General features: G+C 36.2%; 1 protein-coding gene and 1 long non-coding RNA gene across 7 annotated transcripts in view; both read right to left on the bottom strand.

Moving 5' to 3' along the window:
* Nucleotides 1–1,492: 1,492 nt before the first annotated feature.
* On the bottom strand, nucleotides 1,493–5,007 carry LOC121414899. The gene is made up of 2 exons (XR_005969926.1): nucleotides 4,730–5,007; nucleotides 1,493–1,548 (listed from the first exon to the last, which is right to left on the bottom strand). It is a non-coding gene; the product is annotated as an uncharacterized LOC121414899 (long non-coding RNA).
* Nucleotides 5,008–9,096: 4,089 nt separating this feature from the next.
* Nucleotides 9,097–19,126, bottom strand: part of LOC121415943 (P-selectin-like) — a 32,274-nt gene continuing 22,244 nt past the window's right edge. For 2 of the 6 annotated variants that reach the window (XM_041609345.1, XM_041609344.1), the window contains exons 15-24: nucleotides 18,657–18,779; nucleotides 18,193–18,294; nucleotides 17,102–17,218; nucleotides 16,347–16,474; nucleotides 15,011–15,242; nucleotides 12,800–12,958; nucleotides 12,430–12,468; nucleotides 11,705–11,892; nucleotides 10,762–10,917; nucleotides 9,097–10,075 (exon numbers count right to left, since the gene is read on the bottom strand). In XM_041609345.1, the coding sequence (XP_041465279.1) occupies nucleotides 9,917–10,075; nucleotides 10,762–10,917; nucleotides 11,705–11,892; nucleotides 12,430–12,468; nucleotides 12,800–12,958; nucleotides 15,011–15,242; nucleotides 16,347–16,474; nucleotides 17,102–17,218; nucleotides 18,193–18,294; nucleotides 18,657–18,779 (1,403 nt within the window). In that variant the 3' untranslated portion in view covers nucleotides 9,097–9,916. The remainder of the gene's footprint in view (nucleotides 10,076–10,761; nucleotides 10,918–11,704; nucleotides 11,893–12,429; nucleotides 12,469–12,799; nucleotides 12,959–15,010; nucleotides 15,243–16,346; nucleotides 16,475–17,101; nucleotides 17,219–18,192; nucleotides 18,295–18,656; nucleotides 18,780–19,126) is intronic. The other 4 variants (XM_041609346.1, XM_041609350.1, XM_041609349.1 and 1 more) reach the window with 4 other exon arrangements.

Genomic DNA, 19,126 nt, shown 5'->3' on the forward strand with positions numbered 1-19,126 from the left:
GATGTGACTGGGCTTACTATTACAATGTTTCTGTGCGGTCGGTACAGAATGAACTAATTCATCAAGAGCAGATATCAGAAATATATCGTTACTTAGTCCCATCCCACCCCCCCCCCAAAAAAAAGAAATAGAGATAAAAAAGTCCATGAAATAATCAAAACGGTCTATTGAAATATTTCCCTTATCATCGGCAGTCTTTTCTTTTAATCTGTAATCTGAATTTGCATCTGAGTGGGGGTATGGTCTACATATTTTCTACACTTCTGCATCTAACCTAGGCACCAATAGTGAATGAAGATAACCACACTAAGAAAAAGTAAATGTACCAGAAACACTGAAAAAGCATTAATCCAACGAAAGAAGTAATCAATATTAGACAACATATAAATAAAATAATGTATATATATATATATATATATATATATGAATAATAATTTTGTTCATTTGACTTTCGTATATGCATTAATGAATGGATGGGTGGATCGATTAATGAACGAATGAACAAATGAGTGATTAGATGGATGAATTGATGGATGAATAAATGAATGGTGCATGTGGTCATGCACAAATCAACGAATGGTGAAGTGATTGATTAATTGAATGAATGAACGATTGATTAAATTGCTAAGTGAATGGATGAATGGCTGAGTGAATGAATGAATGGCTAAGTGAGTGAATGAATAGATGGATGAATGCATGTATGCAAGCATACGTGAATTAATGAATGGATGAATGGACAGATGGTTGAATGAATGGATGGATGGACAGACGGTTGAATGAATGGATGGATGGATGCTCGTCCATGGACTTTCAAAATTGACCCTAAAGTAAACATTCTTCATTTCAAATCCCTTCTCAAAGGGACTCATAACCTAAGCAAGTATTTTTCCTGTTTTCCCAAGCCTTTATAATACCCCCCCCCCCCGTGGGGGGGGGTGGACTTACGTTGGCGAGTGGATACCATGCGTGACCAAAAAACACATAAAAAGGATTTCTTTTTCAAGATAGGGCACGTTACGTACGTAACGTAATAAGGGTGTCAAAAACACAAAAAAATGAAAATGGGTATCTATTTTCGGTAAGAAAGCTACGTGTTAAGGGTTAAATTTGCGAGGCTATAAATATAAAAATACCTCCATGGTATTTTCAAGATACTCGTCGACAGAAGTCTACCATCCACGTCCTACTCCTTCTCATAGTAAAACTGGGTCCTTTCGTGCACTGGAGGAAGTCATTCGACTTGCATGGTCATTCAACAGTGACATCAGCAGACCTCATCTCACCATCAGATAACTGCGTGCAGATGGGCGGATGCCTTTCAAGTTCCAAGCAAGTTTCTCCTATACAACTAACCCACCATACCAGCCATCATCTCCTGATGAAAACCTGCTCCATGAATTTCTTTGCTGACCAGGCGGCATGGATGGTAATGTGTAGCCTTCTCGATGGTATAGATCTTTCCACTTTCAATTGTGGCTCAGGTTGTATTTTCAACAGATGGCAATCGATCTCATTGAAAGTCTTAGAACACTCCGGATTAATTCTTTGCTGATGGAAAAAAAGAAACGGAACAGAAAACAAATAAAATAATCTGATATATGTACCGTTTTTCTTCTATGTCATCGAACAAAATAACAGACCTAGAGCCCGTTTGTAAAGAGCTACAGCTATGGTCTTGCATTTATAAGACAACTTCCATCAGCCAATGACAATCATGGTTTTACTCAGTGGTAGTTAACAAAGTTGTCATGTACAGTACATTGTATACTGTACAGCCCCTACGGGTAATTAACATTTTTTTTTTATTTAATAAGATATATTTCACAAATATCCGTAAAACTCATAGTAGAGGAATAAAACAGATAAAGCTCCATGAAGCTGCTTCCTATTGTTGACCTCGTACCATCTAATATCCAAGAACCCCAGGACGATAAAACTTACTTTTTGGCTGAAAAAAGGGCTATAAAAATTGGTAAATTTAGGTATTATTACCTTTTAACTCTACAAATAATTGTTTAAAAGTACTAATTATAGGAAAAACAAATTACCTGCCCCCAAACACATATGAATAGACACCAAAACCAAAGAAAAAGACCACAAAATAAAGAAGTTGTGGCCAAAACCTGAAAACTGTGATTTGGGGGGTTTTGGCGGCCATTTTGGATTTTTGCCCGGCACACTTTTTTCTCGGATTCGAGACAAAAATATTGTCATTTCATGTTGAGATACATTACAACGAATAAAAAAAATGTTCCCATATCGAAATTACAAAAAATGTATTTTTGACCCATGTGTAGCCCACTCCCATTATAATGTCAAGTTTTGAAGTCAATATACAAAACATAATTTAGCAAAGACATTGAACTTTCATTATTTTGTTTGATTTACAAAATTACAAACAGTGATCTGTAAAATGTTCGTTTTATTTACTGCTCGCATTAAATGTTGAAAATATACATATGAACATATGCTTCTTATTCCTAATTACAAAAGTGTTTTGAAAAGTTTTCAGGCAATAATATCTTAGTCTCGCGCTTACGCTGGGTTCATTAAATCAATAAATAAGATATTTTCATAAATTCCTTAAATGAAATTGTCCCTTTTTCAAGAAAGGAATATCGACAAGCATTATCTCACGCTTATAGGAAGAGGAATAGGAAGATAGTCATCATTTTTCATTTGATGAGAAAATTCCCCTCGAATGTCCTGGTCTTTAATAGGTCAAAATCATTTATTAAGTGCACTCCATATCCACTTCACAATTTCCTATAGAGTGCTTAAATTAGATTTCAAATGGATCCTTTTTACGATCGGAATATCAAATATTCCAGCTCGCGCTTCCATTATTGATTTTCATGATAAAAATATATCTAGAATGGCCAGATTCTAGGTCTAAGAGCAAAAAAAAAAGTCCTGGTCATGTCATGGCAAAAACAGGGGTAATGGCCGTAATGAGGCAACTATTTTGAGAAGGCCAGATATTGCATATCGAGCAGAATTTTTTTCGTAGTTGCGAGCGAAGCGAGCGAGCAAAAATCCAATTTTATGATAGATTTTGACATGATATCCAGAGAATATATTTCACTCTTCTCTCTTTCCATTTCCTCAAAAAACGGGAGCGCATTATGTGCTTAAAGTTTCTTAATATAAGTCCCTAGCGAGCAAAGCAAGCGAGAAAAAATATCACATTTTCATGAGAATCTAGCTTTGCGATATTTTTTGACATTATATTCAGTAAATAAAATCATATTCTACACTTTTCCTTTGCTTTCCTCATTTTTTTTGTTCTTGTTGGTAAAACTTTTTTGGGACATGGCCCAACCCTTCCATACTCATATACATCAGTGCTGTGCGTATGGGGTCCGGGGCGGAGCCCCCGTAACTCAAAGCCATTTAAACCTCGCAGATTGCCGCTATTTTAATCAAATCGCGGGTATATACAGAATATAGCTTTTGCACGACATATTTATTCAACCCAGTTGCGTAATTTTGAGGCAAAAGAAAGAAATGTGGGAAAATTTGTAAAAATCGCCAGCGTGCAAATTGAGCTAGAAAAAAAATGCCTAATGAAATTAAATTATAATTATGTGATAGATTTTTCCAATATATCCAGCAAATAACATATTTCATTGTTTCCATTCATTTCATTATACGGTGTCTCCTAAAATTTATTTTTATTTCTCCTTGGGTGTGGAACAAAGACCCCCCCCCACGCCTGTACGCAAGTGATTGAACTGGCCGGGGGCGTTATAGAACCATTCTAATGTTACAGATGAAGAGCCCCCACAGCGTGGGGTCTGGGGCAAAGCCCCGGTAGCTTATTTGCATAAAATTTAGCAAGCTTATAGCACAATGTTGTATGCAGTCTATTTTTCTTCCCCCTCTTTATTTTCAATCCTCGGCAGCCCGGTCGTGTTATTTTTTTTTCTTGTCCCTTTTGTTTTCCAATTCAGCTTTGACTAATTTCATTCTACCTTCGTTTCCCGTTTTGTTTGCCATTTTGTCATCTTTTAATTTATTTCCCATCATGCTAATGCATTACATAGGCCTATATCGGAAAGATTTGTTCTTTCTCAAATTTTCTTTTTTCGTACATTTTCCCGCTTTCCTTCCTTTTCCATTCAAAAAGAAATATTTTTTCTTCCGTTTTCTTTTCACTTTTCCCTTTCCTTTTCCTCCTTTCCTTTTCCTTTTTCCCTTGCTTTTCCCTTTCTTTCTCCCGGTGAAATCCGCAAGGGGGCAGCTTGCCCCCCCCCCCGCCTGTTACGCCACTGGAATAGTGCTAAAGTTTATTCATTTATGACCTATTTTTTTCTATAATGTGTTGTCATTTTTAAGAATTCACCAAACATACCAAAACGCTGAAAAAATTGAGCATATTTTTGCGAGGCCACTAGTTGATGGAATTTGTATTTTGATTAGAAAAAAACATTAAAAAGATTTAATTTAGTTGTTAACCAAATGACCAAGGCATATAATGATGAATACCTGTAGTAGAAATTAAACTGACTGTGCCCCGAAGTCAAGCTTTTACCCACTAGATCAAAAGAAATTAAGCCAAACTTTACCAATCTTATTTCACTACACAATGGTTACTGAGCACAATGTTATGTCATTCACTAGTACATAATATGAGTGAATCTCGGTGATTGTAAAACACCACTAGAGCAACTTCAAAAAGACTTCCTTAAAACAAAGTTTCTGACACTAAAATAATAATTTCACTTACCTGATTATCACCAAACTAATGTTTGAAATCGCTTCCTGAAGTTCTCATCCTTTACTCTCGTTCGTACGCAGTAATAATTAACAGAAGGATGTCCATTTTTGTTTGAGAATACATGCCCGCTGTTTAAATCCTCCTCTCGTTAGTGTAGTACTGTCGTTATTAGTTGTCGTACGTGTCCTGTTGGCGAAATACATTCACTCGCTACTGCCACGCAGCTTTTCAAAATTTCGCGCCATTGATCGCTAGATTTCGCCTCAGTGCGTAACAATAGACCTGTCAAGGATGGACATTCGTCGTTTTTTGAGAGGGGGGGGGGGGTCTTCTTTTTATTTGGCAACCAGTCAATTTCACTATTTGATTATTGTGAGTGGATTCATATAGATTTTCTCCGTCAGTGTCGTTTCAATAAAATTAAATACTGCATGTTTCTTTGATTTGATAAAATATTAAAGGGAAGTCGATCGTAAAAAAGTTGGTTTGTATCAAATTGTGTAAGAAATACGAATTAAAGTTAGTACATAATAGTTTCGCTTCATTTAAAATTAAAGTCAAGTTGTATAGCACATCTTGGGCCCGTTGTATAAAACTTTTTACCAGAGAAAACTCAGGTTGTTTTTACCGGAGTTTTTGCCCTGTGTTAAAGTAAATGACAGAAATCAGACCAACCTTAGTTTTCAATTTTTACCAGAGTTTTCTCAGGTAAATTTTTTTTATGCAACAGGCCCCTTGTTCGGTATGCAAACGTGGGTAGCCATGACACCCCCACTCATTTATTTTTTTGTTTTATTACGTGAAATATGAAATATTTGTGAAAAAAAATCCCCCCATTTTTTCACCTCCGAAAAGTGAATGACCGTTTCCCCCAAAAAACCCCTAAACAAAAATCACAATTTTATTTCCATAATGGCAGTGATTAGTTCAGGAATCTAATTAAAAATGTGCGATATCCCCCCCCCCCCCCCCCCGTCCAGCGCGGCAGGTTCGGCTACGTTTGTCTCTTCATTATTAAAAAATAACTAAATTTACAAGTAAAGCCATGACGAGTTTTCTCAGAATTATATATGATTTTTTTTCTAAAAAGTGCCCTGAACGCCCTACTTGTTGCTAAATATAGAAATGACAATCCACCTCATGTGAGAAAACGATAACACCGATACCCCCCCCCCATATTTTTAGACCACTTTTAACAAATTAATAAAATATATTCTGAGGAAACTCGCAATGAGTTAGTTCATTTTAGTTGAAAATTTGTGATATTTACTTTAATACTGTTGACTTATCGATGTAGGTCTCAGTATACAATTAATTTTTACCTGTCTCGTTTTACAGCTGCTATTCCTCCATTTATGGCTCTACCATTTTCATCTCTACTGAAGGGGGTAGGCTTTTATTTGTCAGCACATCTTTATATGTACCTGATGGAGCAAAGCCTATTCTTTCCTTTCCAAGTGGGTTCATGGTAGTAAAAAAGGCAGATTATCAAAAGGACTTTTTGCCTTAACAGGGGCTCTAAAATGGCAAATTTTTCAATAAATACATAGCACAGTCTACTCTTTCCTTTCCAAGTCATTGCAAGAAAATAAAATTGGCTGTAATATACAATATAGTAGAAACGCCCTTTTGCCTCAATGGGTAATTAAAAAATTGTGAAATTTCCAATATAGGCAATATACCTGATATAGAGGGAGAGTGGTTGACTTAGACAGCCATTGAGAGGGCTAGGTTTCGATGTGCCAGCGCTTATGTAGCTGGGAGAATGAACTCTACACTTTCAAATCAATAAAATGGGGTGCACTATGAAACACAAATGCTTTTTTTTTGCCTCAATATTGGGTCCGAAATGGTGAATTTTCAAATAAATTGGCAACAAGCAAAAGGGAAAGGGGTACTTCCACAGTCACCCCCCCCCTCCCCGCCTCTCCAAGAGGGGTAGGCTTTGATGTGCCACTTCTTTTGATGTACATGTAGCTGGTAGAGCAACTCTTTTCCTCTCCAAGTGGTTTCAAAGTCATAAAAGTGGTTGTACTGTGTAGCAGAAATGCCTTTTGCCTCAGTGGGTGCTCGAATTAAACAGGCAATATACTACGAAATGATTTAGCCAGGGCGGGGGGGGGGGGGGGTGACTTCGACACCCCCATCCTTTGAGAGGGTTAGGTCTCGATGTGCCAACATTTTGTTTTATGTAGCTGATAGAGAAAAGCCTACTCTCATTTCTCCAAGTGCTAAAAAAGCGGAAATAATTGCATCTAACTTCTAACTATACATCATACCTATTATACATGTTATATATATTAGTATACGGAAATGCATACAAAAGCGACATTTCTGACATTTTAGTATTCAAGTTTGATACCTTATATATTTGCAATAAAGAATGATACAGGGATGGAATTTCATCCACAAGATAGATAAAATAGTATATCAATATAGTTTTCTAGAACATTTTTAGGTAATTGATCCATTTTCCTTAGAATTATGTAAAATCATGCATTTGCATAATTTTCAATTTCGGGGAAAAAAAATGACAAAAATGCAGTTTTCTACCTAATATCTCAGCCAAATGGCCCACTTATCCCCTAGAAATAGTACCAAATTGTGGGAACCTTATTTGTCTTTCATATGACATTAATTTCGTGGCAATTGAATGTTTATGTCAAAATCTATGTACAAAAATTTTGAAAAAAGTGCCCTCACAGGTTAATTTTCAGGATACAGCCTGGTTACCTCATATATTCACATTCAACGTAAAAAAAGATTGGTCAGCACTATATAAAAATGTATCTTTTATCGTGTGGCACCTTGCTCAATTATAACCCAGACTATTGGATATTATTACCAAGGTTGTAGCTCAAGCAGCTTTTACGCGCTCGGCATTTCAAGAAACAAATTCCTGCCAGGTACCCATTCACCTCACCTGGGTTGAGTGCAGCACAAAGTGGATTGATTTCTTGCCGAATGAAACTACACCATGGCTGGGATTCGAACCCACGACCCTATTTCAAAAACCGGAGACTAATCAACTGGGCCAAAACGCTCCACTGTATAATAAACATATAATATACAGTGCGTATAAAAAAAGTTCACACTTTGAAAAAGCCCTGGGAATTAAGAAATATACAACATGTGGGTATTTTTTCACAAATATTATTGGGTTTGGGTCTCATATATTTAAAGGACAAGTCCACCCCAACAAAAACTTGATTTGAATAAAAAGAGAAAAATTCAACAAGCATAACAAAAAGCATAAAAAAGTTCACAATTTTCATCAAAATCGGACGTAAACTAAGAGAGTTATGGCATTTTAAAGTTTCGCTTATTTTCAACAAAATAGTTATATGAACGAGCCAGTTACATCCAAATGAGAGAGGTGATGACATCACTCACTCACTATTTTTTTGTATTTTATCATATGAAATATGACATATTTTTATTTTCTCATCATTGTCATGTAAAATGAAGTTTCATTCCTCCCTGAACACGTATAATTCCATTATTTTAACATTTTGTGCTTCAGGCAAGGAGGTCCTAATCATCAATTTCGTAAAAATTGAAATATTGCATAATTCAAACAATATAAACAAAAGAAATAGAGAGTGAGTGACATCATCGACTCTCTCATTTGGATGTAACTGGCTCGTTCATATAATTATTTTGTTGAAAATATGCGAAACTTTGAAATGTCAAAACCGTTTTTGATGAAATTTTCAGCATTGTGCTTGTCTGATTTTTCTCTATAGATTCAAATCAACACTTTTCTGAGGTGGACTTGACCTTTAATGAAAGCATAAGTTTTGACTGAATGTTACACCTGAGTGAGAACTGTCCTTTTTTTTAAAAGCTCGCAGAAATCTGATTGCGCAGAAATGCTCGTTTTCTCGCTGTGACAAGGGGAAAAGGCGAAATCAAATTTCCCCTGCGAAACGTGAGTTTACATTTCATTTTTTTTCATTCACACTGTTCCAAAGCTTGACAATGATTAACACAATGAAAATCATGCCCAAGCCATTTCATGTTAATCACAGCTCAATGTAAAGCAAATATCTCCCCGATGGCCTCGGTGTCTGGGGGAGTGGGGTGGGGCGCAATGGCACACTTCGAAGTGTGTTAGGCGAGGAAACGAGTTAAAACGCTAACATATATCTTCAAATCAATTTTCTTAGCTAAATTCCATGTATACTTTCATTCGCATAGCTATTTCAAAGTTCTGCGCAAATCATTTTTCACTAACTTTTCAAAAGTGAGTGGTGCTCACGTAAGCGGAAATATTTTTCCACAGTTATATCGTCATTTGCTTAAATGGATCGGTACCAATGTTACAATGTAGGAAAATCTTCAGGATATAACAAATGCATAATGTTACATGATTTTTTTCTAAGTGTAAACTTTTTTTTGATACGCACTGTATAATGTAGAAACGTAATTTCGATGGCATGGTTTTTTGCGTTTTCTCCCCATTTTATTTTCATCTGTAAGACATTATATAAAGCAAACAACACCACGCAATTATACTTATAATTAATGTTAACATTCAAAATAAATATTGTAAAACTTAAACTTGTATCGGAAAGCTATATCATTTACATACAAAAGACAACATCTAGTTGAATGCAACATTGGAATTAAAGACGATAATGTTTAAGGCTGCCCGTCCCCCCCCCCCTTTTTTTAAAGCAATACAATATGAGCTCGCCCCGTAGAAACAATAGTATAATAATAGTACCAATACGATTAAAAAGCAGAACGGGAATAGTTTCCACTGAAAATATCATATCATAATTTGGATAATCAAGGGGAAGATGAAGGCGATGGATGCAATTAACCCCCCCCCCAAAAAAAAAAAAAGAACCATTTCATAAACTTCAATTATTCTAATAATCCAAATGGATTTGACGTATTTTACAAATGACTATCACTTCTACGACTTAGAGTCCCCATGCTCATCTAGTATTATTATGAATGGTTTTGATTTTTTTTTTGCTTACAGTATAAACGAAGGCATGTATCTCCGAAGTTTCATATTTGCTCGTAAAGCTTGCACAAATTTCAAATAATTAGCAGGTGATTAAGCCGAGCTAGAATCTAGTAACTATTCAAATGCATTTCAGTTCAGTTATCAGAAACCCTTAATAAAAAATATATGGGGGTCTGTTGCCATGTCGTTGGACCCTAGTGGGTCAAATTAAACTATCATTCATAGATCGTAGCAATGCTGTTATAGATTGTACTCGTGGTCGAACGCCTGAAACCCGTATCCCGTTCTCCTTTTGGTTGACCGTTAACCGTGGTTGAATGATTGGTATCAGAGCCAGAATAGTCGTAGGTTGGGCTGCCCATGATAGATGGCGTCTTTAAATGAATAAATAGAATAAAGGCCGTGCAATATTTTGTTCAAACCAAGCAAATTAAACATGTTAGAGTAATGAATCCCAATCTTTGTATTGATCCATTGATGAAACATAAGAATTCATGATATTGTTGATTTTTCTTTATTTCCATCGTAGACCTAATACACTCGTTGTAGGACTCACTTTCTCGGCGATACAGTTCCCTGTCATCATTAAATCCAGACTTAATCATACGGCGTTCTTCACTTGAAGAGGAGCATTCTTGTCAATTAGAGATCTCAAGCAGGTGTTGAAATGATCAAAAGCCTCAGATGGACATGTCAGTTCGGAAGTTGAATGTAACAAAGATACATCAAGGTCAACGGTGAGTATTTCAGAATAATAGAGAGAGAAATGTTGGAGATGCTGGAAATAACGGTGTCACTTTGCGGGATCACAGAATGTTCGCATAGTGGACCATGTGAACAGTTTATTCACATTGTCAAAATGCTTAAATTCAACAGTATGACGTTATTTTCACACTGTGGACGCCTCGACAGTGTGACTGTTCACAGCGTCCATGGTCGACTATGTGAATATGTGAACCACACTTTTTAATCTAACAGAGTGAAATGTTCCACATTGTGAACACACTGCGGCACATGTGCCACAGTGTGGGACACCGTGTCCTTTCCGGTAGGGACTTACCGTCTTGTTGTAAATGGCGCTCGATGCCGATCGTCTGTTAGTAGATACGGGATTCCTACTTCGATGTGAATATCCTGTCTTTATGCTCGAATTACCACTCGAACCAGGATATAGGTAGTAGACATCCGACTGTGAACTTTCCTTTCGGTACGACAGCTTGAATGAAGGAAAATATGCAATTTAATTATTAATGCACATATTTGTGATGAATTACTCGTTAAAAGATGTGAACGAGTTAAAGATAATTCAATTTGCAATAACTGTCACAAATAATAACGACTTTGAAAATGACAACTATTTCAATGATGATAGTCTTGATCGTGGCGGTGGTGGCAGTAGTGCTTGATGACGATGATGATGAAGGTGATGGCGGTGGTGATTATGACGATATGATAATGTAAAAACAATTGACGTCGTTAAGGCAAATCGGTGCATTTTTACTTATGAATGTTTTTAATCGAAGATTTACTGTGATCTATATCATTTACTTCATTTGTCAGCATACTCCCAGTTTATTTTGTTTTCTATATCATGAGTATGTTTTGACTCAGAATGAGGTTCCTGAAAAAAATGGGGTGCTTTCCGAAATAATGCTGTCTACCTATAGGCACTATGCAGAGAAAATATAAATCTGTTTTCAAGTTTATATTTTGAATGCTGTGAAATGCTTTGCAATTTTACCTATGAATCTACTTATAGGCACTATGCAAAGAAAATATCCTTAATCCGTTTTCAAGTTTATATTTTGAATAAATAACTAACTTGCCAAATTAGACATGTTAGACGTCTTAGAACATGTAGAAGGGGGCCAAAAACTTATGAATACTGAAATGCTCTGTAATTTTGTCAAAAGTTTTAGGTGTTTGGGGGAAAAATACGATTTTTATCTGGGCCAAATAAAGGTGAGTAAACACGTGAAAAATAGTGACTAAAATGGACAGACCTCGTCATTAACGTTCCTGGAATAGTGATTTAAGGAGGTAGGTCGATCTCCAAACATCATTTCCGCCATATTCTTCTGACGCTGCGAGCGGACGAATGTGACGCATGCGCAGGTGAAGATGACCACCAAGACAATCCCCAGGCCTGGAACAAGTCCAGCAATGAGGGCGACGTTTATTGAACCATCTGCTGAAGGAATGTGAGAGTAGTTGCAAACAGTAACACAGATTTCCAATAATGCAGTTCTAATGGCGTCGTCGTTCCTTCATTAATGCATTGTTTCAGACTACTGTCTTTGGAGTCTCTTCGAAAACAGTAAATGAGATATACTTGTCAAATCACTTTATCATGGTTGCTACAGATTGTGACAACGACGTACATTTTCCTTTGTGATATGCCACGGGTACTAGAGTATAAAAGGCCTAAAATTACTTTTATGCAACGAGACCCCTTTTTTTTGACATTAGATTACGGTCATAGAGACTCGATTCCTGATACTCTAAACGTCTTGTGTATTGTCATTGACGTGCTCATTCTGCTAGTTTACTATTAATTTTTTTTCGGTTTAGGCACTATGAATCTACGCTTTTGACTTTCTGACCATTGAAAGAATTACAAATTGAACATTTTTAGGCAAAAACATTCATTTTCTATTCTATGAAATAGTTTGCGTGTGATTTGAAATGTGCTATATGTTCTAAAAATGACGGCAAGTTTGAAACTCACCGATATCTTTTCGCGTTTCGTCTGGGTCAGGCGGAGATGCTGGGGAAGGAAAAGAAAGTTTGCTTTACCGATGATGGGTGTTAACATCTTAAGGATGATTTTGTTTCTCTGCTAGATAAATTACGGTGACTGATTGTTCTATTACTGTTTTCTTTTCTTCGAAATGTATGTATCACTTTTTTTCACGGTTATTATTACTGCTCTTTTTATCTTGTTTTTCCCAATTGTTAACGTTGTGATTATGTTTGTGATTGCAAAACAAATAAAACACATAAGTTTGAAAGAAGTATGAAAGATCGGATGAGATAATAGAATAAATCAGCTTACGGGGGGGGATGGGAATCCGTTAGCATAATGGAAAATAGCCTACCAAGAACACAGTATCGACCGGGTAGTGTAACTGGGTAAAGGTCGTCATAACCCTCATTGCATAAGCAATCAAATCCAAGTCCTGGATCAGTGTTGATGCAAACGGCGTAAGTGTCACAATCGTGGCTTCCATCAGCGCATTCATCTACTTCAGTGATTTCTATTTAGAAAAAAATCATGTATTGTACACACAGACACACACCCACACGCACACGAACCTACCTACATTGTTATGCAATTGACAAATTTTATATATTTTCTAAATTTCTTAGATTTATTGTAACAATCAGAAATGCAAAAGAAATGAAAGGGGTGGGGACATTTGGAATTATATAGGAGGCCTGAAGTTATAAATGCATCGCGGAAGAAAAACATTAATAGGACAGAAAATTGAGAACATCACAGATGTGAAATTATTGATAAAAGTTGAAGATTAGTGATAACGTATGCTTTATGATATTATTAATATCATTATTATTATTATTTATGTACTGCGCTTTTCTCAAATTGGCCCAAAGCGCTTACAACAATAAAAGAACATTAGTTATAGAATAAAAGTGTAATCCTAAAACTACGGACAGGAAAAAAGGCATTTAGTCCTTTTTTAAATGAACAGATGAAGGGAGAGATTGTGATTGTCGGAGTGAAAGAGGTAACTTGTTCAAATATTTGGAAGCAGTTGAGTGAAAGTCCCATCTCCAGTCAGTTTCCGTGTAATTTTGATTTGAAAACCAACAGAAGTGAAAAGTGAACATTGATCTCAGTCCGTAGTGATCCGGGGTGCCGAAATTGATATTTTTCTACCATATCCGGAACCTCTACGGATTTAACTGGGTATTTACACGGAAGTATACGGAAAAGCGCGGCTTCTACAAAAATAGCACTGGGGATCTGCTTGCATACGATACCGGGAGTCCACACGGAATACATGGATGTTACTGGGTCCCTACACGGACCTCATGGTGGCTTACGGTCTCGACTGCCGACTGGGATATCTCCAGAGGATTGGCCAAGATTTTTTTTTTTCATTTTTCAACGTCTGAAACGTACACATACATAGCCATGAACACGGACTATTGTCCATGTACGCAAACAATGGAAAAATTTCGACCCCGGATACAACCTCCCGGATGCATTGGGTCGCTACACGGATGTACAAGGTGGCTATAAGGATAAACACGGATGATTATCCGTCCGTGTACTCCAGGATAAAAAATTGAACATGTTCAATTTTTCTCCCGGATATGCCGGTACATCGAGGATTGCGCCGGATGAGTAGCCGGTGCTGTGTACACGATAATCCCTGACTTTACACGGAAGACCCCGGATTGAAAATCCGGGATGGTCCATGAAGGTGTAACAGCGGCTTAAGAGGAAGCCAATGTATCGAGTCAAGAAGTGGTTAGGACGCATGGAATCTTGTTACTTGATAAATTAGGCGAGCAGCACAATTTTGAGGACATGGAATACGATTTTATTGAGCATGTTGAGTAAGAGGTATGTTGGAGAGAAGGCCATTACAGTAATCTACGCGATACATAACTGGAGAACGAATTGCATTGTTACAGGCTGATTGAGTGATATATCTTCTTATTCGAGAAATAAGTGAAAAGTTACTGTAGTGCATATTGAGAAACATGATCGACCATTGACAATAATCGAATATCACACCAAGATTTTTGACAGTTACTGATTTGCGTATGAATACATCACCAACCTTTAGCTTCAGATATGGCAGATCACGTAAAGTGTGAAAAGAGGCTGCTACAAATAACTCTGGTTTGTGTCATTCAATTTCAATTTATTGACTATCATACAATTTCTAATATCGGAAATACAGTTCTGGAGTATAAACAAAGCAACAACTAGATATCCTGGTATGTTAGGGTTAAATTAAATAAACAACTGGGTATCATCAGCATAAAGATGTTGATACTATAATGTGTAATAAAATTCTTACAAAACATCGATGACAGTTGGAATATCAGTATTAAAAGATATTGGGAAAATAGATACACATTTGGAAATAAAACATGGCAGCTTACTTCCCAGTTAAATCGAATACGTTTACGTACCCAGAAAACCTTACCAGGAATAGCAAACATATTTTAACAAACAAAAATGGCAAGTAAAATTCAAAGATCATACACCCCCCCCAATAAAAAAAATAATGTTTGACTCTCTCCCTCTACACCCGTACCATTATACGCACCTGCAACATTAAGTGATGCCATGTTAATACGAAGACTGGTATTATCAGCTGTGAGATGATCTTGGCCTTCTATCATTTCCTGCATGAGAGCGTCGGTCAAAGTGGTCTCATCACCGACGAAGGTTTCATCTACGGAGACAGCAGAATCTACACCGAGACTACCATTGAAATACCCCAAGACCACAGAAGTGATGACACCCCCAACACCTCTGGCTTTTAGTACCCTCGGTATCTGTAAGACAAACATGACAGAGTTTGTACAGACATCAGTCATTAGTGCGTAAAATCGTGTATCAATCATATAATGTCACAATAAAAAAACGTGTGACTAAATAGGATCCCGTTGCATAAAAGTTACTATAATCGTAACTTTGCCACCCCACAGTAACCACCATGGCAAGAATGATTAACAGCCAACCAGTATCTAGGAGTCCATAAAAGATACCATTGGATGACAAATGACTATAAGCAGTAAATTTTATGCAACGGGGCCCAGGGCTTCAATCTCAAAACTCTATCTTTTTTACACATATTCAGAACAGACCTTACCATTGAAGGGGAGGATAAAATACATATGAACATGGTGTTGTTTGAGTAAACATGAAAAAACGAAATACTTAAATAATACGGTAATATAAAACAAATATATAATGATACTATTAACCGCTAAAAAAACTAATCTTTTCTCTTCAAGGCAGTGCCAGAGATTAAATCTCCCAAGAATGTGATGAAGCCTAGGAAACAGAGTTCTCTTATAAACAAATCACATGTTCATATCAGAAACGGCACAAGACCTTGGGTTGTCTTAATAATTTGTTCGTATTAAAATAAAGCAAATGACTGCAACATGCATGTTTATTGTTTTATTCAGATCCCAAATAGCTATAATATCCCCTTCCGCTAAATGTGAAATCAAATCGTTTTATTATCTTTGATTATCACTGTATTCGTCTCTCAAAGTAACAAAGTTACAATAGTTGGAATTCAATATGAAAGGCTTCAGCTTTTACGCGCTCTGTGATTCAAGGAATAAATTCCTGCGAGGAACCTATGTACATCACCCAAGTACATCAAGGCATTTCTAGCAAGAAATCTTTCAATATGTGCTGCCATCAGCCCATAATAGGTAAGTGGGGACTAGGCAGGAATGTACATGTAAGCTTATTCATTGAAGAGCAGTGCGCGTAACAGTTCTTCTACTTAAAAACAAAAAACCAAGGCTAATTGTCAGATAAAACTTCATTGCTCTGAAGTGGTCAGAGACTTCTGATAAAGTAAGCGTTAGTTAGTGGTAGACAAGCAAGGCTAGTATAATTATAGTGGATATGATATTTACCACATATCTAATTGCTTCCGCCCCGGCTATATATTCTGCACTCTGCGGATCTCTGTACGAGGCCTCAAAGTTAACTTGAACACCGTTGATAGCAAAGAGAATGTAGGATATTCTTAACAGACGACTTGCTGTGAGGTGGAAAATGGCGGTACTATAGCAGTTCGTTAGTGAGTCCAATAATAAAGATATAGAATCCATGGCCAAAATATTTCAAACTTTCCTCAAACTTGGTTATATTATTCCTAGATCGTTTAAATGTATGTAATCAAGTGTGGAACATTAAGGAATCAACTTTATAATTTCTGATGAAAAACGGATTGGCTTGAAAATTTCTGCCTGAAATTGAAATTAAAATCAATGAAACATTAGATTTGACCAACAATTTACTTCTTTACTACATTAATTTTCATATCTGTTGTATTAGTGTGACATAAAGATTGACCAACTGAAATGTATATGAATAAGCAAGATTTTTCTGTCACGTAAAAAAAAAGTGTGTAGTTCTATATATGTTTGTTTAATTTTTCAAAATTCCCCTATAAGAATGACAGTAATTTTCTTTTATGGCTATCCTTTTTATTAACTTCCTTGATACTGAATTGTGGCTAGAAATGTTGACGCCAACTATTCTTTGTAATATCTTGTACTACCAAGATATTGTATTCATTATTAATACATTTTGGCTACCTTACATAGAATCTTCTATTGGTCATTTTAATTGATTAACAGTAAGCTAAACGGGGATTGGCCCTCACCTTTGCTGCATCGAGATACACCATTTCCTATTTCTCTCCTGTACCATGTGGTTCGACATCGACACGAAGAGAGAACACATCTTTCCTGTTCCAAAACACAGCTCTGGGAACATGACCCTGGTTAAAAAATAAAAATTCCAAGATTTAATATCAGATGGGACCATTAAATGTCATTTGTTTGTTTTCATGCAACCTTTCTTGTTCCAAAGATTTAATTCTGCTTTGAACTAGAAAAGTTGTTTTATCTTAGAAACTTATTATCAACATAACTTTAAAAAGTGAATAACCAATGGCCTCCAGGTTCCTATTACCATTTTTCAGAAGTTAAATTGATTGAACACCAAGAAGTCCTTATTTTCTAGTGAGATACCCTGTAAGTAATTGAACAGGAATTTTATATCAATAAAATAAAACATAGAATTTTATATTAATAAAAAAAATAGACACTCAGAATAATTTGTAATTACTTTTTGCCCAATATTTCTAAGTTAATGCACATGGTAAAACAGTTAATCAACTTATAGTTGCAATCAGCACTATTCATGCATATAATCACGATGATATTTATATTCTGTACTCCATGCAGTAATAAATTTTAACGAAATCTTGCCATGATTGGGTAAGCTGCGAAATCTTACCATAAACATTTTAAACTTGGCAAGCTGGGAAACCTTGCCTAATTTTGGGTAAGCTGTAAAATCTTACCATAAACATTTTAAACTTGGCAAGCTGGGAAACCTTGCCTGATTTGGGGTAAGCTGACAAATCTTACCATTAAATTCTGAACTTGGCAAGCAGTGAAATCTTGCCTTAGACTTTAAAGTTGGCAAGCTGTGAAATCTTGCGTTTGTTTTGATCTTGGTTTATCATTTTTCAGTATACATACAAATGTGAAGTAGGTTTCTCAGGAGGCCTCAATACCTATGTCTATATGATATTATGATACTTGTCGATGAATTGAGAATTATGATTACGACAATGCTACTCAGTTAATTATTAAACCACGAAATACCGCATATAACTGTGTTTGTATCTTTGTTGTGTCTGGACTTGGATAATAGACCTATCTGAAACAAAGCAAACAGACCTACGTTCACACACGCCATTCACAGGAACTCTGCCATCTTGACATACGCATGCTCCTTGGAAGCAAGTCTGAGTATCCTCACAAACTACGTCATTGCATCTCAAATCTAATTCCCACCGTAAGAAAAGTATGGAAGTACATATTAGTAGAATTAAGTTAACTCCATGTCTGTCTAGGGGTATCCTTAATCTACATGTGAGATCATTGGATGACTCCTGATGTGTTCATCATCGTGTTCATTCAGTCTGGTTTAATCCCGAGCCTTCTTACAGGTATAAAAAGAACCCCTTCAACACGATGTTCATGAGGAAAGAGGGGGGGGGGGGTTATTAAAGCCTACGTAGCAAATTATAGGTCAAATATTGAGAGGTTTAAGGTGAATTACAAAAGATAATGTAATTATAATGTCATTGTATTTGTGATTATTTATTACAAGTTATATTGCTAAGGAATCTAAATATCATTTACCATTTTGGCACATCAAGCCTGTGAATCCGGAAGGACAGGTACAGGTAAACGTTGTAGGCTCCTGATTACAAGTACCCCCGTTCATACATGAATTGATTTGACATGCTATTGTTGGAATACCAGCTGTACAAGGACAAAGCAATATATACACAATATGCGTAGTGACATCAGTATATATATATATATATATAATTTAGCAAACTGATTGATTTCAAGTGAAGAATTTTAATTATTCCCGCATATTTTCAAACTACCTTTCCCTTGTTACGCTACCAACTAAAGCATGTATAATGACATTACCAAAGTATGGATATCTGATGTTTGTTTTTATTAAGCTAGAGGAGTGTTACTAATTAAGTATTAACCGAGAAACGGGTATTAATTATAACCAGACCTTTAAATCTGATGTCTCATTAACTATTACATGGATAACGTACATGTATCATCAATGTTAAACGAAACAAAATAAT

Source organism: Lytechinus variegatus, chromosome 5 (assembly GCF_018143015.1).
Source record: "Lytechinus variegatus isolate NC3 chromosome 5, Lvar_3.0, whole genome shotgun sequence".
In the NCBI taxonomy this organism is placed as follows: Eukaryota; Metazoa; Echinodermata; class Echinoidea; order Temnopleuroida; family Toxopneustidae; genus Lytechinus; species Lytechinus variegatus.